Here is a 22,421-nt window from a genome sequence, read left to right as displayed (position 1 = left end):
AGCAATAGTTTGAATATGTAATTTTTAGATCTTCTCATATAATTTTTATAAACAAGGGAACAAATCAAGAAACTGGTGTTTATTAAGCTGGCTAGTATAATAATACTTCTTAAAACCAGTCAAATGATTATAGTTATCTAGTTATTATTTAAATCAATTATTTAAGAATTGTATCATGATCAGATTTTTTACAAGTCATGTTTTGATACTTTGCATATGCTTACATTTGACAAAGTTTGATTCAAATTAAAAGCTATTTAAAAGTTAATTTACTTTATTTTTATTAATTAAGAAACATTGTATTTAGGCAAGAAGATATATTTTAAAATGTCAAAAAAAAAAAACCTAGAAAATTACTTCAAATCAAAAACAAACAAATCTTACGTTTCTCATCATCAGCCAAATCTAATAATGTTTCCAGCATCTTTATAGATTCAAAGATCAGGCTGAGCTCTGTCTCACTTTGAGGCTGTTCATTAGTAATTGAATAAAGATACTCAGTAACTTTGGGAGCTAAGGCATGGATAAATGGTGTGTAAACAGCACGGTCTGTATGTTGTAGAATGGAGATAAAAGTCTGAATGCTCTTCAACTGAAGCTGAAAAACAATGGAAGAGAAATTATTTTTCATATAAAAACACTATAGAAGGAATTATAAGTACTCACACAATGATTCATGCACTGATATCAGCTAACATTTCTCAGATATATTTACATAAACAACAAAAATATAGAAGCACTGAGAAATATAAATATACACAGGATTTAGACTCTCTCAAATGCCCAGGAGGCTCTTTTGAGGTTGTATATAGTTTCTGTTACCCAGGTGACCAAATTAGAGATGGTGGAGGATGTTCTGAAAGTATTGTTTCTAGAATAAGAATTGGGTGGAGGAAGTTCAGAGAGCTATTACTCTCTCTCAGATGCTTGTGTGCAAATGGCTACACTCCATGGTAGTGAGACATGGGCTCTGAATGCAGAAGACATGCGTAGACTAGAGAGGAATGAAGGTAGTATGCTCTGTTGGATGTGCAACATCAGTGTGTATGTACGACAAAGTGAAAATTATTGAGAGAAAAGTTGGACATAAGAGGAAGCAAAGGTAGCATGCAAGAATGAAGATGATGTTGGTTTGGACATGTGATGCTTATGAATGAGGACAGCTGCATAAAGAAGTGCTGATCACTGAAAGTAGATGGTACCCGCAAAAGAGGGAAACCCAGGGAGGCATGGGATGGAGTGAAGAGGGCTGATCTCAGGATGCTGGGCCTCATGGACGAAATGACAATGGATCAAGATGTTTGGCTATATGAAGTTCTTGAGAAGACCCACCCATGTCAGCGAAACTGAGTTCTAGAAGTGCGGTGTCCCACCCACACTTACCGAGAAAATTTCTCACACACTCTACCGCAACAAACCAAACTAAATCTCTTCTTGTCCTCACATTTCCACTCATGTACTAGGCTTATCTCCCACTCCCCAATCCTGTCCTCTTGGACCTGTACTACTGTATCATTGCTCTTCACTAGCTTCCAACCTGTGTGTTCCACCTATGCCCTGTCTCACTGTATCATTGCGTATGCCCGGCACTTTGCCACCATCTCTATCCTTTTCCTGCACTTCCCTCAGGTTGCGTAAACCTGTATTTCCTTTGCAGCAATGCACCTGTTTCTATCTTCATTCCTGATCTCTGTCTCTCTCTTTTCAGCCGGGTAACCTTGAACCTCCTCTACAGCAAGACACCTGTTTCTGTCTCTCTGCTTCACTATGACCTTTCATCATCCGACACAAGATCACCTCCTCCAATGCCCCCTCCCCTCTCAAAAGAGTTTCTTTTTCATCTTGCAAGTACTTGGTGACCCTGTCAGTGCCAGGTACCACTTAAAAGTACCCAGTCCACACTGTAAAGTGGCTGGCATTTGGAAGGGCATCCAGCTGCAAAAACTTTGCCAAAACTGACCTTGCCTGTGCTTGTGCCACATAAAAAGCACTAAGTCCGCTCTGCTTAGTGGTTGGTATTAGGGAGGGCATCCAGCTGTATAAAATCCTGCCAAAACAGTTACAGAAGTCTGGTGCCGGCTTCTGTCTAGCCGGCTCTTGTCAAACTGTTCCGACCATGCCAGCATGGAAGGTGGATGTTTAAACAATGATGAGGATGAACTTCAATTAACTATTTATCTGAAATGTGAATCTAGCTATAAAAAATAGTTGGGTTAAAAAACTTTTGGATGGAAAAAGGTGGAAAGTCGACCGGTGGAAATTGAACAATGGACTTATTGTATTCTTGACAATTGTGATAAAGTAACTGCCTGATTTTCAACCATCCACATTAGACGCTTTAACCTTACCAGCAAGAAAGTAAGCTTGTTTACATCTAGAATGTAAATATAGAAGCACTGAGAAATTTGTAAATAAGTCTTCTATGAGCTATTATTTATAAATGGATTCACATTTGAGATACAGTTCTTTCATATATGATGTTAAAATGTTACATCATTTTCATTGTGAGTATTCAATAAACTCCAGTGTAAGATATCATTAATATAAACAGATCACACAATAGAATAAATTTCATGCAATTGATATGAGAGAGAGAGATCTAAGAAGGAAATAAAAAGAATGACAGTAGACACAGCAGAAAGAAGGTACTGTCAGTGAGCATACAAACACGCATGGATATAAACGTGTGTGTGCGTGTGTATAGTTTGCCACTTGTTTATATTCGTGTATGTGTTTGTATGTTCACTGACATTACCTGCTTTCTATTATGTCTGCTACCATTCTTTTTATTTTCTTCTTAGACATGTGTTACTTTTCTCTCTCTCTCTCACATTCTCACACACAAAATATACATCAAACAAACATATATAGCAAGCACATACATGAAGAGAAGCATATATAGCAAACATATACTTCTGTATAATCATGTACAGCAAATATATATATATATATATATATATATATATATATATATATACATACACACATACAAATATAAATATATAACATTGTGTATGTAAACAATGCAAATATAATTATACCATCTTATACAGATGCAGTTCCAATGAAATGTATGAGCAAGGCATGGACTTTGCAAGCTACATTACAAGCTAACCATCAAGCAGGATAGTAACTCCGAAAAATAACTACTTTGTGGTAGTTGTTAGTGAGAGATTTATTTGATTGCAGATTGGACTCCCTAAAGTCACCAGATAATAATATTACACACTGATGAGCTCCATCTACTATGCAAATAGGCCATGGTAGTATTTGAAATCAGAAAACAGAGCGCTGGAACAACACAATGCATCCAGTCTAGAATTCTTAGTTTTACTCATCCACTGCCCCTGATTGGTGCTTTTTTATTAATCTCAATACGATGAAAAATAATGCAGAATCAAAATAAACACCACAAAGTATTCTATTCAAGGTTATTATGACTACTAATGTGCCACCTGTTTTATTATTAATTTATTAATATCTTTCCTTAATAGTACATTTCTTTCTTTATTGCCCATGGGAGGCAATATATTATATGCTGGAAAGATCACCAGAATAGCTAATTAAAAAAAAAATCTTTATCCTTAGTCAGTTCATGTGAATGAATTTCTTAGAGAATCTCATTTAACTGTTCAATTTATGTCTCATATTTTATGCCCATTTTAACTGTTGGCTACTAAAAGCTTTCAACAAATTTTATCTGACCAACAACCATTCATTCCCATTATATGAGGGTGGGCTGAAAAGTTCATAGGCTGACTATGAGGGAGTGATGTTAGAACTGTGAAATCTTGAACATATTAATTTCAGCACCCCTTATTAATAATTGCATTGTTCCTTTCCAGGTAAACTGATATGTGAATGTTCAAAGAAGATTTGAAAAGTAACTAGAGGTGACTTCTCTTGAAAATCGACAAATTTTGCATAATGATGTTATTAAGTAAAAGGGTTTAGCTCTCCAAGGATATTCATGCTGACATGATTGCTACATTATGGGATGATGTTCCAGCTTCATCAACAGTGCAAAAGTGGGCAGCTGAATTTAGGAGGGAAAAGGAGAGTCTTGAAGTCGAACCAGCATATGGACATCTTGCAATTGCCACCACTGAGGCAAACATTGATCATGTTCACCACATGGGGGATGACAGATGATTGACTATACATCAAATAGCTATTGCTATTAGCATATTCCATGAGTGAGTTGAGAATATTCTGCACAATGAACTTGGTATGATGAAGGTTTCTGCTCAGTGGCTGCCATGTCTTCTGACACCAAATCAGAAGTGCACCAGGCTGATCAAAACATGGGAGAATCTGACACTGTCTGAGGCAGATCCAACTGGTTTTCTTTGTTTCCTAACCCAGCATGAGTGTTGGGGTCATCACTTTTTGAGCCAAAAACAAAGAGAAGATACATGCAATAAAAACACTTCTCACCAGTGTGCCAAATAAGGCCAAGGTTGTTTCATCTGCAGGGAAGAAGGTGATCACCTCAGTTTTTTGAGATGCAAAGGCATTGTGTTTATTGACTATTTTCAAAAGAGTCACGGCAGCAATGGAGAGTACTATATCAACTTGCTGAGGCAATCAAGAAAAGCTATCAAGATGAAATGCCTAGGAAAATTGATGAAAGGGGTCTTGCTTCATTAGGACAATGCTCCAGCACACAAGTCCTTGCTTTCAATGGCTGCTATGTATTACTGTGGCTTTGAACTGGTTGATTACCCTTCTTATTCTTCTGATTTGGTCCCATCTGACTGTCATCTGTTCCTAAACATGAAGAAACACTTGACTGGGAACCAGTATCGCAGTCATGATGATGTCATACCTGCAGTTGACCTTCTTTTGACCAACAGTATGAAAGCTTCTTCACCAATGAGATCCAAGCACTGCAACACTGATAGAAGTGGACTGCAAGGAGGGCTATGTTGAAAATAAACCTCATTTGGTCACATCCTATGAGAGTATCTTGGTCAATCTATGAACTTTTCAGCCGACCCTTGTATAACACAGCCAATGCTATACTAGACAGGCCAATTTCAATATGTGGATCATACAGTTTTTCCTCCAGATATTGTGTGAAGCTTATGTTTCATGTTTCCCTGAACATTATATCAAAACATAGGAAGACACAGAAAAAATGCTTACATCCACATTTTTAGAATCCCAAGCTTCTTTGAAAATTTCCAATGAAGGGTTCATCAAATTTGGTACTGCTGTTACTTCTTTTGGACTGGACATGGCAAACACAGCCAGAGTTAGAATAAGAGTACTTTCATCAAGACCAGGTTTGTCTTCTCCTAGAACAAAGAAAGATATGTTAAAACACTAATGAGAAAAGGTGCATATGTATTAAAGAACAACTCTCAGAAATGGCTTTCTATTAGTCATGTATAGCTGTATGTAGACATGCATCATCAGTGATATAATTTAACTAGTATGTAATTAAAATGAAGTTTAAGAGAACAGTTATTTGTTTTTCCAAATTTGAATTGCAATTCATGATACAATAAAGTGAACTAAACTGCTTTATAAATGAAATGTTAATAAGGGAAACATAGTTTACCTGGTTGAGAAAAATCTAATATAGTTGCTAAAGAACTCTGTAGCATTTTTAACCAGTCATTAGACACGGTATCTTCTTTGTTAAACTGAGAAGAGCATAGTGTTTTCAAACACTGCAGGCATGATGTGACAATGACTGGTGATTTCCGTTCAGCTGATCTAGCAGCAGTTTCACGCAAAACACTGGTAATCAGATACAAAATTGTGGGAAGAATAGTCACTGATCCTGGATTGTTAAAGAGAAAGTAAAAAGAAAAGAATGATAGTTCAAAATTCAAATTTTTTCTAAGTCACTTGTAACGGGAGTAAAGTAGAAACCTAAAACACTTCAGGCAAATGGTTTACCTGCAGGAGAACACAAGTTTGGTAATTCTGCCATGACCAATACTACGGATGAGATTAATTGACAGGCTTCATCAGTCATCTTGGTAAGGTGTGTTGGAACTTGAAAGCCAGTATTAGCAGCAGTAGGGTTAAGGGCTGGAATCTGGCGCACAAGAACACACAGACAAACTTCTAAAGTAGCATATACTACAGACTTTCCTTTAATAATTTCACCACTTTCTCCTCCTTCTCCTATCACATAGTTGCTGTCAATGGTATCCATTGATTCAGTACTACCATCTTTGCTTGGTGTTTGCACACTATTTTCTAAAAGAAAAAAAAGTTTGACTTAAATGATTTTTCTGAAAATAGGATTAATTGGATTAGAATTACTTTCAAAAAGTAAGCTGCAATTATATGCAGAAAGTCCATTAATAAAAAACAAGGTTTAAAGAAAAATGTAGAGTACAAGACTGAATATAGATTTCCATCACTACCTAAATCCTATCATAAATTTCATTATGCTTCCATGGGTGATTGAGTTTCCTCCAGAACAGCATGTCAATGGTCATGATCTTTGGTTATCTCATTTATCACATGCAACATGTTGAAATCAGTCTTCACCACTTCAACCTAAATCTTTTTCAGCCTCTGCTCTTCCATGAATTCTAATTATTTTGAGTGTATACCACTTCTTTAAACAGCTGCCACCATTCATATGCATCAGATATCTATATCAATGCAGTCATCTCTCTAGCATACCATATCTGCTTCTTTCATTCACTTTTTCTTTGAGCTTTTTTGTGTTGTTATTCAGGTACATATAACATTAGACAACCAGAGGAGAATCCTTGCTCCATTTCTTTCTAGTTTTCACAAGTCTTCTACATTCAGAGTCCATGTCTTGTTACCATGTGTTGTCCAGGATATGGGGGTGAAATTGTGAACTTCATACATATGAATGTATACATACACATCCCCCATTATCTCCCTTACCTCCTCCCATCCCTATTAACATCCTTCACTTTATCTCTCTTTCAAAATGTTAAACATGTAGCTGTTATCATTGCTTCTGTTGTACTGCTTCCACCAACACTGTCACTCTTCATTTACTTCCTCCTCTGCCACCATTTCACCCCTGTCACTGTCTGTCCCATCATTCACCAACACTCTGGTCATTGCTCTCTCTTCCATTTACCCTCTTGGTCATACTGCCTTGAACAAAGAGTACATCATATGTGTAAAGAGGAGTTTTTAGCCCTGTGTTGAGTGTAACACAAACTCACTGTGGCTGGTACCATTAAATGCATACAATATCTCAAAGTGGTTGGTGATCAAATAGAGGCAATATGGGGGTCAAGAGGCTCCTTTAAAATACACCCATCTAATCTAATGCAAGCATGAGAGATGAATGTTAAAAGATGATGATGAGCAAGATATGGACCTCTGACCAATTTAAGAGGACAGTAACTGTTAATAAAAATTCAGACATCCAACCCCATGATAGCCAGTCTAGCCCTTGCTAGCATGGAAAATAGAAGACAGTGATGGTGATGTAGAATCCCCTATAGAGTTTATACAAGTGATAAGTTTGAAACTAGCAGTTCAGTGTTAAATGCACTGAAATTGATTAAACTTGAGAAAATAAATCCTTGTAATTATTAGGGGGAATTACTTGTGACAAACTACTGTTATGCTCAAGGAAAATTTGTCCCTTACAAAATACTATGAGATCTAGTAATACCTTCCTTCCCTAACAACTCAGTCAGGTGAGGTCAGATATATATAATAGAAAACATTTAACATAGGATTTTTAAAAAATTCCCCAAAAATGAAGAGAATTCAGTTAAAAAACTAACTGTTTAATTTCTCACCTTTGGTTTTTCTCCCTTCACTATCAAGATTCTCATGGCTAGCTTTAATTACTTGTTTTACAACTTCCATGACCAGTAAATGTGTCTGAACATTTTCTCTTGTAAGTAGAATCCTAGAACAAAACATTTGATTGAAAAATTATTTGAAGAATAGGTTCAAGCAGGTTACAAAAGAGCCTAAAAAAAGAACTATATACACTTAAGGTTCTCAAATGGAGATAGGCAGGAACAAACAATTCATAAAAGTTATCAAAAAGTATTTTTCCATTCAAGCACATCTAATAATACAAATAATTCAACCAGGCATTCATTTAATAATTAACTAATTAAACTGGCTACAACTCTTACACATTATTAATGTCATCATAATTTTATACATAAGCTATGTAAAATGTTTTCTATTGTGGAAAACAATTTGACTTTTTGTATATCATTTGACTTTTTGTTACCTGTGCATCACATTAAGCAGTTCCTTAGCCAGAATCATGTCTTCTCCAATTTGTTTTCTTGGCCATCTCGTATCCAATAGAATATGCAAAGCTCGCAAACAAGTATTAACAGTTTCCTCAGAAAGCAAAGATGTTGGACAGCAAAGAGACTCCATGCAAATTCCTATAAAAACAAATATTATAAAAATTTATTAAATTTCATACAAGCATGCATCCAAATATTTTAGTCAAGTAATGGCATCTTTATCTTTATACTATATTTCAAACTTTGTTTATATATATTTTCCCCTTGACAGATGGAATCACTTAAATGTATGGTGAATTGAATTGGAATTTGTCAAATGTTTAAACAATGGTTTGTGGCCCATTATGTGAAATTCCTATCTTTCAATTCAAACCTGAGACAAAACATTACATTAACCCTTCAACAGGAGCTTTTTTAATCTTAAATCTATTTCTTATAATATTTAAGTATTTTAAAATTATATATTAAGTATACGATTGAAAATTATTTCATAAGGAGACTGGAAAAAAATATTTCTTAATTAAAAAACACTGCAGCATTTTATCCACCCCTCTTTGCCTTCATCGTCTGTAGTTGATTTTTAGAAAATAATTGTCTAATTTTTAGACATTTTTGTTTTGACCAGAGTTTTGCTATTGTTCAAAACTTTTCATGATTTTACTGAAATATTTTCTAAAGCATCAACTTCAGTGGTCCGTTAACTGTGTGCTTCCAACAAGAATTTTGAGATTTCTTTGTGTCACGAATGAAGGTATTACTAAGTTGGGCTACTGGAGTTATTGCTGTCCTCATTATAATAGTGTCCTCTAATATATAGTGTTAAGAGGTCAACTCTCCTGATTTTCTGGATAAGACTAAAATGACGATTAACTGGAGAAGGGGTGTGAAGCTGTGGATGAGACAAACAATGAATCATAACTATCAAAGCTGTATTGAATCTAGAAATGTTGGTTCACTGATTTTAAAATTTGGATCTTAAACCTTCATAGAAAGATTTTACAGAAAATTTGACAGTAAATTTTATAGTTTATTTTACTAAGGCTATGCTGGAGTACTACCTTTGTAAGGAAATTTTTAATAGTTATTTACAAAATAAATAAGAAATTATACAATCAGTAATAACAATGAAAACTGTTTTATATTCTAACAGGTACAGGTATGACTATGTGGTTAAGAGGTTTGCTTCCTGACCATGTGGTTTCGGGTTTTGTTCAACTGTATGCACCTTGGGCATATAGCTCTGGGATGACCAAAGCCTTGTGAGTGGATCTAGAAGACAAAAACTGAAAGGAATTTGTCATATGTGAATGTGTTTGTCTCTCCTTAACTTGACATCACATGACAGTTGTAAATGAGTGTCACAGTCATACAAGCAATGCCATTCATTTCCAATATTCTGAGAAAACATGTTTGACCATGAGGAAATACAACTGTGCTTGAAAACAGGTGAGGGTTGCAACAGGAGGCACATTTATTTGGCTATAGAAAATCTACTTTGATAAATCCCATCCAACCCAAAAAAGCTTGGGAAAAAAATCAATATTAAAATGAAGATTTTACAGGTAAAATATTTATCATCATCATCACCAAGAGCAGCAGCACAATCATTTTTAATTACTTTTTGAGTAATCTTCATGTGAAAATGCAATGTTCTTTCAGTTTTGAATATTATTAAACAAAATAAGAATGTAAATACACACCCAATATTAAATATAGTCTATCAGCATTGACTTCTTCTGGTTTCATATTGGCTGGCATTGTTGAAGTCAGTGGGACATTTTTGGCTGATTTGTTACTTTCTCCACCCAATTCAAGGTTGACACTCAAAAAGCCAGCTTCATTTAACCAAATTGACAAAGCATAAAGAATTGGGGGCCATGACTTTTTGTAATGTATGCGAGATGAATCCATGGTTTCTGCTTGGTAGAATGTACCACCTTCTGGAGGAAGTTGGCTGGAATATTCTAAAATAAAAACAAAAATAAACTGGTAGTAATAGATCAATTAGCTGAAAACTTAAACTGATAAGTAATGTGAAACAATGCCAGTATTCTTTACTACTTCTCTGAAAGCGAACAGTATTTGTACTAAAATAATCAGAACTTAAAACAAGTAGCTCAACAGAATGTTATTTTATGACAATTATATATCATTTTTGTTTCAAATATAAAATTCTTAGCCTTTTCATTTAAACAGAAAGTTTATCACTATTTTTTAAATCATAAAAAGTTTACCTGGTGGTAAAGAGAGTAATGCATAATCTTTCAAAGCTGACATCCAGTGCTCACTTAAATTTGATAACTCTGGTTGCACCAAACTGAGTAGGCTCTCAACAGGAAAATCTTGCACATCTAACTCTTCAGATTTCAAACTGGCATTAACACCTGCCTTTTCTTTGTCACGTTTTACAGCAACAATATAAACCTAGAAATAAGTAAAGAATTTAATATTTAATTTAATATAAAATATACAAACAATTGCAGCATGGAAGGTGTTTATAAGCCATTTAAGAAACACACAAACCCGTTAGATTCACTTTAGCAGTGACAGTGACAGGGGTGAAATGGTGGCAGAGGAGGAAGTAAAGGAAGAGTGACAGTGCTGGTGGAAGCAGTACAACAAAAGCAATGATAACAGCTACATGTTTCTTAAATGGCTTATAAACAAATTCCATGCTGCAATTGTTTTCGTTCCAGCACACGATCTCAGATCAAGTCACTCGCTATGCAAGTACATCTCCGTAAAATATACAAAAGAATAATTCAATTATTTTGTTCCTAGTACATATCCAAACAATACTTAATTTTCATATTTTACTTTTTAAAATAACCTTTTCAATAGAATACTAAAGAGAAAACTAAAATAAAATAAATTTTCTTGTGGAAGCAATAATTAATACCAATGAAAGAGGTATCCATAAAGAAGCAGAACTTTCTAAAAGCAAAAAAAATATTTCTTTATTTAAAATATAATTAGGTTTGTCTCCTTCAGGATAGCTACCATCCTCCTATTGATACATTACTACAATGCTTCAGGAATATGTCTTGAATATGTTTGCAGGGATAGCATGCAATTCTCAAAGCATATTTTCTTCAGTTTCTTGTGTTGTCCAAAATTGGTGTCCTTTCAGGGTGAATTTCAATTTTGAGAGCCAAATCCAGTGACCAGGGCTGCTGAGAGTACATCAATTACATGCTTTGCCAAAAATTCATAGATAAAGTGTGTTGTCAGAGCTCAGCATTCTGGTTTTGTCTGTGCATGCCTTAAGCCTCTTTCTTTGCATTGCTTTTGTCAAACATCTCAGAATATCAATCAAAACTTTATATTAATCACATCATGTGGAACAAACTATTGATGACACTCTTCACATTTAAACAACTGCAACATGCCATATATATATATATATGGTGTTCGCTGAATTTTCCTCTAGAGAACATTCTTTGTAGTTTGATCGTTGGTGATCTATTTCTAGCATACGGCCGACTACCTAGCGGTCTTGCCCTTTGAATATATATATATATATATATTATATTAAATTAGAGATAAAACCACTATTAGGTAAATCAAACAGTGAAAATCATAAGCCAATACATAGAAATAAAATTAATTAAACAATATAAAAATCCAATTAAAATATTTAAATTAAAGTTAAAATTTAAAAAAATTATTTAAATTAATAAATTAAACTTATAAATTTTAAATATATATATATATATATATATATAATATATATATATATATATATATATATATTTTTAATTATTTTATTTATTTATTATTTAAAAAAAAATTTTAAACTATCAAAAAGTATTAAAAGTTTAATATAAGATAAAGAGTAAAAACACTACGATCGTTTCATGCCCGTAACCAATTCGAATAACAATAATAATAATTTAAATTCAATTAATAATTCGAATTATGGTTACAGTCAATCTTCAGGTTAATTGTAATATTTTAATAAATAATCAGAAATATTTAAACAATATTTTTTAAGAAATAAATAATATAATAAATTTTCTTATAAAAAACTCTATTATCAAACTAGAAAATTAACGATTATGATTATGCCAAAACAACGATTATAATGTTAAATATTAATTTTAATTTTTAAGTATTAATTTTTAAGGTAAGAAACCCACCAATAATCTAATATCAGTAATAGTCAATATCTAATTACATAAATATTTTACAAAAAAATGACTATTCATATTATTAAAATATAAAATTTAAATAATATATAAATTATCAATGAAAATATATAAATGTATATAAATATTATAATTAAGATCTAAAATAATCTCTATAAATAAATATATATGCACATATAATAAAGACCGAATAAATTAATTTTCCATATTTAAAGATGAAATAGCTAATTTCAAAAATACAAATAAACAATCTTAAACGAACTCTATAGTAAATTAAATCTTTATATCTCGTTGGCTAAATAATAACTTTCAAAAATCTTATATTTAAAATACTTAAAGAAATAATCAATTCGTAGTTATATAGTATCAAATAAATACTATAAATATATTTATCATTGGGAATAATATAACTAGCAAATAACAATTTAAAAAGACAATATATAAGTTAAAATAATAATTATAAGAAATTTAAAACTACAATTAATGCTATTAATACATGTATATACATGAATCTAACTTAAAACAACTCATATACTTGCTATCAAACAACATATCTATCGCTAAGTAAATTCTTACGAATAAACTTAAAGTTAATATCTAATAATTATATAGAAAATTACGATAATTAGATAAACAACGATATTTACATAAAAAACAATATTATACCATACGACTTATAAAATATTAAAATTTAAAGATCTTAAATATAAATAAATACTTAGCTTAGCGAGGTTTTGCGATGAACTAAAATGATTTACCTAATAGTGGTTTTATCTCTAATTTAATATAATATATATTTATACTATAAAATTAGATTTAATCCTAAATCTAATTTTTCCCTGTAAGTTTGGATTTACTCCCTAATGTTTTATTATATGTATATATATGTATATATATATATATATATATATATATATATATATTATATATATATATATATATTTATATATATATATATATACACACACACACACACACACATATGCCTCCTTACTTGGAAATGGATGCGTGGTGTTCAATCAAATAATATATATATTATTTGATTGAACACCACGCATCCATTTCTAAGTAAGTTTATCTTAATATTTTTGATGCGACTCTATACTGTTCTCTTCTCCTATCATTTTCTCTCATCCTCCCTAATTCCTTCTTCTTCACCGTTTTCTCTCTCTCATTCATTACACGTGACCACTGTCCAGCTTTCTTTTCCTCATGTGATCATCTTTCTTTTCCTTCAGGGCTGTCATAAAGACTGTACATATCCTATCTATCTCTATCTTCTATCTTTTCTCATGTCAAAGAAAATATTTCTCCAATGTTTGCTATTTTATCTTCATCTGGTGTAATGATCCTCCATGTTTGTTTGCATTCAGTTCCCTTGTACGTCTCCACTGTCCTGTTTTTGCTACCAGCTTTGACCCTCCATAAATCCCAAATTTTATTTTGGCTTTTGTGGGAGCAACTGCCTTCAAAGACTCATATTGTCGTTCAATGCTCGAAATGAGTAGATGGACAGCAGACAACTGATGAAGGGTCGTTCTTTATGTTACTTGTCCTGTTTTCCATTTGTTTCTCTTGTTTGTGTATTCAACTCATTTATTTTCGTATTTCATGTTATTTATGGTTTGTGATGTCCTGTAACCATATATGTGTGTGTATCGGTATGTTCTCGTTTTGCGCCAAAACGGCTCAACTGATTTTTCACAAAACTCACACGCACATTGCTTATATGCCTGGGGAGGTTTTAAGTATAAATTGATTTTGAAAAAATGTTCGGGTAAACAGCAGGAGGAATAACATTTGAGCGTGCTTGAACGGCGGGTGTAATTATTTTTCAGGTTCCAAGGGAAATAACCCATTCCCTCTTTTGTAAATTATTTGGTAAAAATCAAATTGAGTATGCTTATTTCTTAGTATTTGAACTATTTTAGTTATTTTCTCAATTTATCCAGTACAACACTTACACAAGTAAATAGTATTCTCCTAAACAATAAATCCACTTAGTGATTTATTCATGAATAAGATGCAAGAGTGGCTGTGTGGTAAATATCTTGCTTACCAACCACATGGTTCTGGGTTCATTCCCACTGCGTGGCACCTTGGGCTAGTGTCTTCTATTACAGCCTCGGGTCGACCAAAGCCTTGTGAGTGGATTTGGTAGACAGAAATTGAAAGAAGCCCGTCATATATATACGCTAAATGATGATGATGATGATGATATGTGTGTGTGTGTGTGTGTATATGTTTGTGTGTCTGTATTTGTCTCTGCCCAACATCGCTTGACAACTGATGGTGGTGTGTTTACGTCCCCGTAACTTAGCAGTTTGGCAAAAGAGACCGATAGAATAAGTACTAGGCTTCCAAAGAATAAGTCCTGAGGTCGATTTGCTCGACTAAAGGCAGTGCTCCAGCATGGCCGCAGTCAAATGACTGAAACAAGTAAAAGAGATAAAAGAGTAAAAGAGAATATACCAACACTGCTGAGGGTAATAATCTCTAGGAACGGCACAAAAGCTTTTTCACAGTTAATTACTTTGAATTGTTATTATCTCATATCTGATTAGCCTGTTATTATGTAACGTTTCACGATTTTAGTATTGTTTTTACTGGATTAGCAAAACAATTATGAGAATGGAACCTGCTTTCTCGGGAATTACCGGGTATGCCACCAACACTTATTATAAACAAATTTGTTAATTATATTTGTTGCTGTTTAGATTTAGATTTTCCTTCTGCTTGTGGAACTTTGCAAAATGGTAGAAATGTGTCTAAGTGCACATATATACATATGTATATAGTACATATATAAAGGTCTGTGAGTATATGTGTGTGCATGTATATATGTTTCTGTTTATGTGCTTGCATGTGTATGTATGTATACAAATCAATAAATGTAAATTTATTACTCTTAAACAAGAATATTGTTGACAGTGACTTCAAAATTTCAGCCAGGTAAGCCATCATCAAACTATATATATATATAATTCCATTGTACTTATGAAACTTAGTAAAATGGTGTGTGTGTGAATATTTGTGTGCAGGTATATATGTAGTGGTTAAAAGTGTATCAGTATGTTACGGTGAACAGATGCGATAGGAATATGGATGCCTTTCAAGTAAACAAATGAATAACATGGATTCATAGTTAAAATAATTTATTCACTGGACTTAATTTATTATTGGTACACATAATTCTTCACTACATGCAAATGTTGACAACTGCTATGAGTTGCTAGAAATAGAAACAGGGCACATCTGTAGAGGTGATATGTCAGAACTGAATATGTTTTTGTGTGTGTGCGTAGTTCATCTGAGAAAGAAGTCTACTGTGGAATTTCTCTCATTCTCTGCATGTCTGCCAACTAACTTCTTGTCTGTGTCATAGACCTTTCCTGTCTGTCTCTCTGTTGACCATGGTATTTATAACCGTTGTGGTAGCAGAGATTGCGCCTAAATAAGTCAGCTCCTGTCCACTTGACCATCGTAGGTCAAAGGGAGATGATTTATCATTTTTTTGACAGGACAAAGAAAACATTTTTACGTGCCTGTTGATCGTGGTGGTTTGAATGACCCAGAATCCTCAGATTTAGTTTCGAATCTAAGCTTGGAGAAGAAAGTGTTAGTTTATATATATATATATATATATATATATATATATATATATATATATATATATATATATGTGTTTTTTTTTTGGGGGGGGGGTTAGAGGAAAATGGCACTTTTTAGCGAATTTCTCCAGAATTGATAATGCAATACCAGATAATTATTGATTAACATTTCTTTTGCAGGTGATCATCATCATCATCATTGTTTAACGTCCGCTTTCTATGCTAGCGTGGGTTGGACGATTTGACTGAGGCCTGGCGAACCAGATGGCTGTGCCAAGCTCCAATCTGATCTGGCAGAGTTTCTACAGCTGGATACCCTTCTTAACGCCAACCACTCTGAGAGTGTAGTGGGTGCTTTTACGTTACACTGGCATGAGGGCCAGTCAGGCAGTACTGGCAACGGACACGCTCAAATGGTGCTTTTTATGTGCCACCGGCACAGGAGTCAATCCAGAGGCATTGGCAACAACCTCGCTCAAATGTTTTTTCATGTGCCACCAGCACAAGTGCCAGTAAGGCAACGCTGGTAACGATCACGCTATAATGGTGCTTTTTACGTGCCACCGGCATGGAAGCTAGTTTGTTGCTCTGGCAACGATCACACTTGGATGATACTCTTAGCGCTCCACTAGCACAGATGCCAGTCATCGATTTCGATTTCACTTACCTCAACAGGTCTTTGCAAGCAGAGTTTAGTGTCCAATGAAGGAAAGGTATGCATAAGTGGGCTGGTTACACCCCTGGCATAGGCCACGAGGTTATGGTCTCACTAGGCTTGCCGAGTCTTCTCAAGCACAGCATATTTCGAAATGTCCCAGTCACTAGTCATTGCCTCGGTGAGGCCCAATGTTCAAAGGTCATGCTTCACCACCTCATCCCAGGTCTTCCTGGGTCTACCTCTTCCAGAGGTTCCCTCAACCGCTAGGGTGTGACACTTTTTCACACAGCTATCCACATCCATTCTTGCCACATGACCATACCAGTGCAGTCATCTCTCTTGCACACCACATCTAATGCTTCTTAGGTCTAACTTTTCTTTTGAGGCACTAACACTCTGTCGAGTATGCACACTGACATTATACATCCAGCGGAGCATACTGGCTTCATTCCTTATGCATGTCCTCAGCAGTCACAGCCATAGTTTCACTGCCATGTAGCATGGCTGTTCGTACACATGCATCATACAGTCTACCTTTTACTCTGAGCGAGAGGCCTTTTGTCACCAGTAGAGGTAAGAGCTCTCTGAACCTTGCTCAGGCTATTCTTATTCTAGCAGCTACACTTTCAGTGCACCCTCCCCTGCTACTGACTTGGTCACCTAGGTAGTGGAAGCTATCAACTACTTCTAGTTTTTCTCCCTGGAATGTGGCAGAAATTGTTCTCCGCACATTTTCAGTGTTTATTACTCTAGAGCATTTGCCACATACAAAAACTATCTACCCAGTTAGCCTTCCTTTGATATTGCTGCACCTCTTATGTGTCCATAGCTTAGACTGGGTACATCTTATAGAGTTTCTACCTACGCCTTTTCTACATACATACATATATCTACATAACAGCCCACTAACTATTCTACTCTACCTGTGTAAACTGTGGGTATGGAGGTATGATATCTACTATGTATATTTCCTATTTAGTATTGGGAAAGTTTCATTTATAAGGATGTATTCCTGTATTTGCCTGAGTGTTGAGTCTTTTGGGTGCTTGGATAAGAACGGATGTCAAGTTGACCCAAGTTGCTCCATGGTAGTCTTTGGCATGTTGGTAGAGTATGGAGGACTGTTTTTTGTAGTCATATTGTCTCAGATGTTCATTTAGTTGTTCCGCAATGCTCCTAGATGTCTCCCCTATGTACGTCATGTTCATGTTTTTACAAGCACCTTCTATGCATCTTATACTGTAAACTACATTTCGAGTTCTACAGTTAATGCCAGGGCTAGTCCTGCATACCATGCAGTTATCATTGGTGCATATAGTATTCTCAAAGGGATACATCCTACATAGTTGTGATTTGACAGAGTTCCCTGGCTTTTCAACAATCTTAATGTTGAGTTTGGTCTCCTTCAGAGCCTTTCTAAATCTTCGGGGTAGTTCTCCATGGACTGTGGCCTCTACAAACATCACACCTTGATATTTGTTGGTTTTATACCATGTGTTCACCCTGTTTGCTTTGTCACAAGTTCTTTGTATCCTATTCCATTCTTTGTTTCTATATCTAGGGCAGGTACCACTGGTATTATTACACATAATGTTGTCTAATTTCTTTCTAGCACCCCTGTATACTTGAACCCTATCTTTCTAATCCTACCCAGAGAACTACATGTGGTGCATGAAGTTCTGTATATGTTTTTTTATTTCATAGGGTTCACATTGTTCATTATTCTAACTAAGTCTGCTATTAGTATGTTAATTTTCATGTTGTGTGACAAATTATTATTAGTACATTTGTTTATTTAGTTTGAGAAAGAAAAGTAGTGCTCATAGATAATATAAAGACTAACAGACTTGGAAGTTTCAGTTAGTTCAATTAATGTACAGTCTGCAGTTCAATAATTAGGATTTCAAAAGGATGTACTTTTTGGGAGATATAATTAACAACACAAATTGTATATTATGGGGAACAAAGTAGTACAAGAGAAGGAAGTGATAAGAGGAGAAGTTCACAGGCAGCAAGTTCAGACATTAATGTAGCAACAAAAGAAATATTTCATATTTACTGGTGTGTTGTTTGTATCTACTGGTGTACAAGTTGATGTAAAATGTTGGTAAAAAAAGATTCATTAGTCAGGTGGGCAGATGAACTCTACTTTAGTACTAGTAGGGAGTATATTTGAACTTTGATTAGATAATGCTATTCTTCAAAGTTGAAGAACTTCTTAAACCTGAAGAGGAAACTAGCATTTGTAGGAAGTATGTGAAATTAAACAGAAATGGTAGGCTCACGATAAATGGAATAAAAGAGAAATGGTAAAATGATAGCTTACTTCAGCCCAAGCTTTAAGAACAGACAATTTTTCCATTGTTGATGCACTTTCATTATAGAGCAAGGGAGTAAATTTGCCAGTTTTTAGTTTGGCAAGTGAGGATACAAGTAGCTGATGAACACGTCTTAAGTCATTCAAATCCCGTGCCACACCACTGCCAATCCAAGTACTGCACACCTGTAAAAAGGAAACACAGGTAAACATTAAATTACATGGAAGTATACATTTTTTGTAATGAGAATCACATTATTCAAAAATAATTTTAAAAGATAAAAACATAAATAAAAGATAGAGACACTTTAAATATTTCTAATAATTTTTCAGTGAGTAGCAGCAAAAATATATATTAACCTTTCAAAAAATTGTAGCACAAAAATACCAAAACAAGTTATAGAAAAATTGAAGCAGATTGTGAATAAAAACCACTCAGTAAGTTGTGACTAAAGCTTTTTCAGTACGTCATGATACAGAAGCTTTTACAGTAGGTTATGATATAGAAGCTTTTTCAATAATTTGTAATCCAATTGTGATAGCACAAAAACCTTTCAGTAAGTCAAAACAGAAATAATTTAATTAGAAAAATACTAACCCTGCCATCTGCTCAGTTGGAGTGTTAAAAAGATAAAAAGAGATGCTGTGGAACAACTGTGGAGATGGCATGGTAATTAAAATGACTTCAATTATCAATCATAGAATGATGACAAAAACTGAACTTGCCAGGATTTGAGTTCCTAACAAAAGGAGATTGTACTAACTACTACAAAACATTAAGTTGAAGATTCTATTGATTCTGTAATAAAAACAAGAACATTACCTCACAAGCAGCAGCTGTCACATCAGAAGGTGTTTCAGGAGAGAAGGCTGGACGTAAAGCAGCACCAACCTATAACAACAGCAACACAGTGATAGTACATAAACAATATTAAAGTATCATATCAATTACATACAAACACATAATGAGCAAACAATAGTCCATGTATTGTTGTTCAATCAACTAGAAATAGCAACCATGTCTCCCTAAAATTACAGCCTTATGCTAAAAAAACCCAGAAGGTATGTGGTGGATGATGCAGTCTTGATGGCACTGTGCTTTGATACCCTGCCCCCCTCCCTGAAATGTGCTTTATCTTAGCACTAATTTGGAGTTAAAGGTTAAAAAAAAAATGAACATATCACACACACACACACCTTTATATAAAGTTTATGCATGTTAAAGATTCTAATCCAAATAAAGGCATCATAAAAGTCACCTTATATGGAGATGAACTATGAAGGTCAATATGAAAATATGAAGCCAGTGGTTCCACCATAATTATAGATATCATAATTGTGATGTCAAATCACAAGCTTCTTTACTAGATCAAAAACAATTTCAAATGTCAGAACATGAAATTTGATAGCAATCACCATCAATATTGTTAACAACCTTTTTTCATGCTAGCATAGGTGTGACAGTTTGACAGGAATTGACAACCCAAGTGGCTAGGACAGTTTGCAAAAATGTGAAAGGAGTGTAACAGATGGTTAGAGATGTAGATCAAGATGGCTGCTGAGATGGAACACAGTGGTGGAGGCATGATCAATGGTGAATATCAGTTTTAGAGAGAAAGTGAAGGAAACAGGAGTGGGTTAGAGAGACAATTTACAACACCTGAGTGAATAGTGCCATAGTTATTAGAAGATGAATTGTTGGGGAAGGCTTGACAGGACCTCATTTTTACTGAGATTGATGGGTCTTCTTGAGCACAGTAAATCACTAGTCATCTCTGTGAAAATCAACATCTTGAGCTTGGTCTTCACTACTTCATCTCATATCTTCATCCACATCTAGTAGCTGTCTTCATCTTTCCACATCACATGACTGTACTTGTGTAGTTTTCACTCTTGTACACTACATCTGAGGAGTGGATTCCACCCATCACAACTTTTTTGGTTGTTCCAGATTAGCACTTTGCTATGGATTCCAATATTAGACAATTTTAACAGTAGGATGTTGTCATTGACTCCTGTTGAAGGCTTTGTTGAAGTCAAAATATATAACATCAGCTCTCTCCCAAAACTTTAAGGATACCAAAATGATGTAAAAACTGTTGTCTTAGACAGTCACTGCCACAACAAAAGTCATGCTATTTGTGATTTAGGAGATTGTTACTTTCCAGGAAATCAGTCATTCTGGACCACATCATCCTTTCACAAATTTTAATATGGAAAGGTGAGTGAGAGTGGGTGATAGTTAACTGCAAGAAACTTATTCTTCTTTTGAAGACTGGGATAACAGACTTGAATAAGAAACATTTGGGTATATAGCCTGAGTCTAAAGGTTTTCTTTAGAGGGAGGTGCAAGTTGATCTCTACATTCCTTCAGGATACTAGTAGGGGATTCATCAGGATCAACTGCAAAATAATATTTTGATTTCATTTATTGCTGCTAAAATGTTTGAGGTAGTGAAAGTTATGTCAGAGATATGTTGGAAGTTGAGTTTGTGAAGATATCAACATCAGTAGGATAAAGCAACATTGTTTCTGCAGAACTTTTGCCATTTCTTTAGTATCATAATGGAGAACGCAGATCAATGGGTGAGACAGTGGCCCTATACTTGTAAGCAAAAGAACAGAGCACTTTTGGATTGTATTTTAAATATATATGATGCATATACATAATATATATATATATATATATATGATGTACTAGCTTAAAAGCTGTCCGATAGGGCTCTTCATTAGGCCTTGGGCCCAACAATGACACTTCACGCATTGAGTACATATCAAATTTTATTAAACTTGACTAATACTTTTCAAGCAATGAACAATTTTCATCAAAACAACGTTCTTATTGCAAAGGTGCATGATAAACAACAGTACCACCACAATTGCCACCATATCTGCCATACATGCACCATGAAAACTTTTGATACCACCACCCTCAATACCTTTGACTTCACCACATTCTCCTCCATCACCACTGTCTTTCACATCACTTACTCTCACTTCATCCTTCACCCCCTCGGCTACCACCACCACCGCCTCTATCACAACTACAGCTCATACTATTACTATCACTCCATTACCATCACAAAAAAGGCTAAATGTGTGTGTTTGCTCAGTATGTTACTTCAGCCAGTTAGTGGTCAGTCCCTCTTTCTCTCTCTCTCTCTCTCTCTTATTATTATTTCCACTCCACTATCAACACTACTACTTTTAATAAAAACATCATCAACTCTCCCTAAATTTCTTTGTCTCACTTTCTCTCTTTTTTTCTTTCTATCTTCACCACTGCCCTCACTGTTTCTATGTCTACACCCCAACATGAGCAATAGTAGGAGTGTCAATGAATAGTGAGAGAGGAGGTTGAAGTGTGACACACTGACACACAGAAATACTTTTCGCATTTATTATATTAGATGTACATAATATATATATGGTGTATATACAATATATATG

At 34.5% G+C, this 22,421-nt stretch overlaps 1 protein-coding gene across 1 annotated transcript in view; it reads right to left on the bottom strand.

Moving 5' to 3' along the window:
• LOC115217337 (HEAT repeat-containing protein 5B) overlaps positions 1–22,421 on the bottom strand; it is a 109,250-nt gene that overhangs the window by 5,664 nt on the left and 81,165 nt on the right. The window contains exons 21-30 of the mRNA XM_029786997.2: positions 19,795–19,863; positions 18,981–19,157; positions 10,472–10,661; positions 9,938–10,201; positions 8,213–8,375; positions 7,764–7,876; positions 5,911–6,216; positions 5,567–5,791; positions 5,149–5,300; positions 385–598 (exon numbers count right to left, since the gene is read on the bottom strand). Of these exons, the coding sequence (XP_029642857.2) occupies positions 385–598; positions 5,149–5,300; positions 5,567–5,791; positions 5,911–6,216; positions 7,764–7,876; positions 8,213–8,375; positions 9,938–10,201; positions 10,472–10,661; positions 18,981–19,157; positions 19,795–19,863 (1,873 nt within the window). The remainder of the gene's footprint in view (positions 1–384; positions 599–5,148; positions 5,301–5,566; positions 5,792–5,910; positions 6,217–7,763; positions 7,877–8,212; positions 8,376–9,937; positions 10,202–10,471; positions 10,662–18,980; positions 19,158–19,794; positions 19,864–22,421) is intronic.

Source organism: Octopus sinensis, linkage group LG11 (genome assembly GCF_006345805.1).
Source record: "Octopus sinensis linkage group LG11, ASM634580v1, whole genome shotgun sequence".
Lineage (NCBI taxonomy): Eukaryota > Metazoa > Mollusca > Cephalopoda > Octopoda > Octopodidae > Octopus > Octopus sinensis.
This window is presented reverse-complemented; position numbering and strand designations above follow the sequence as displayed.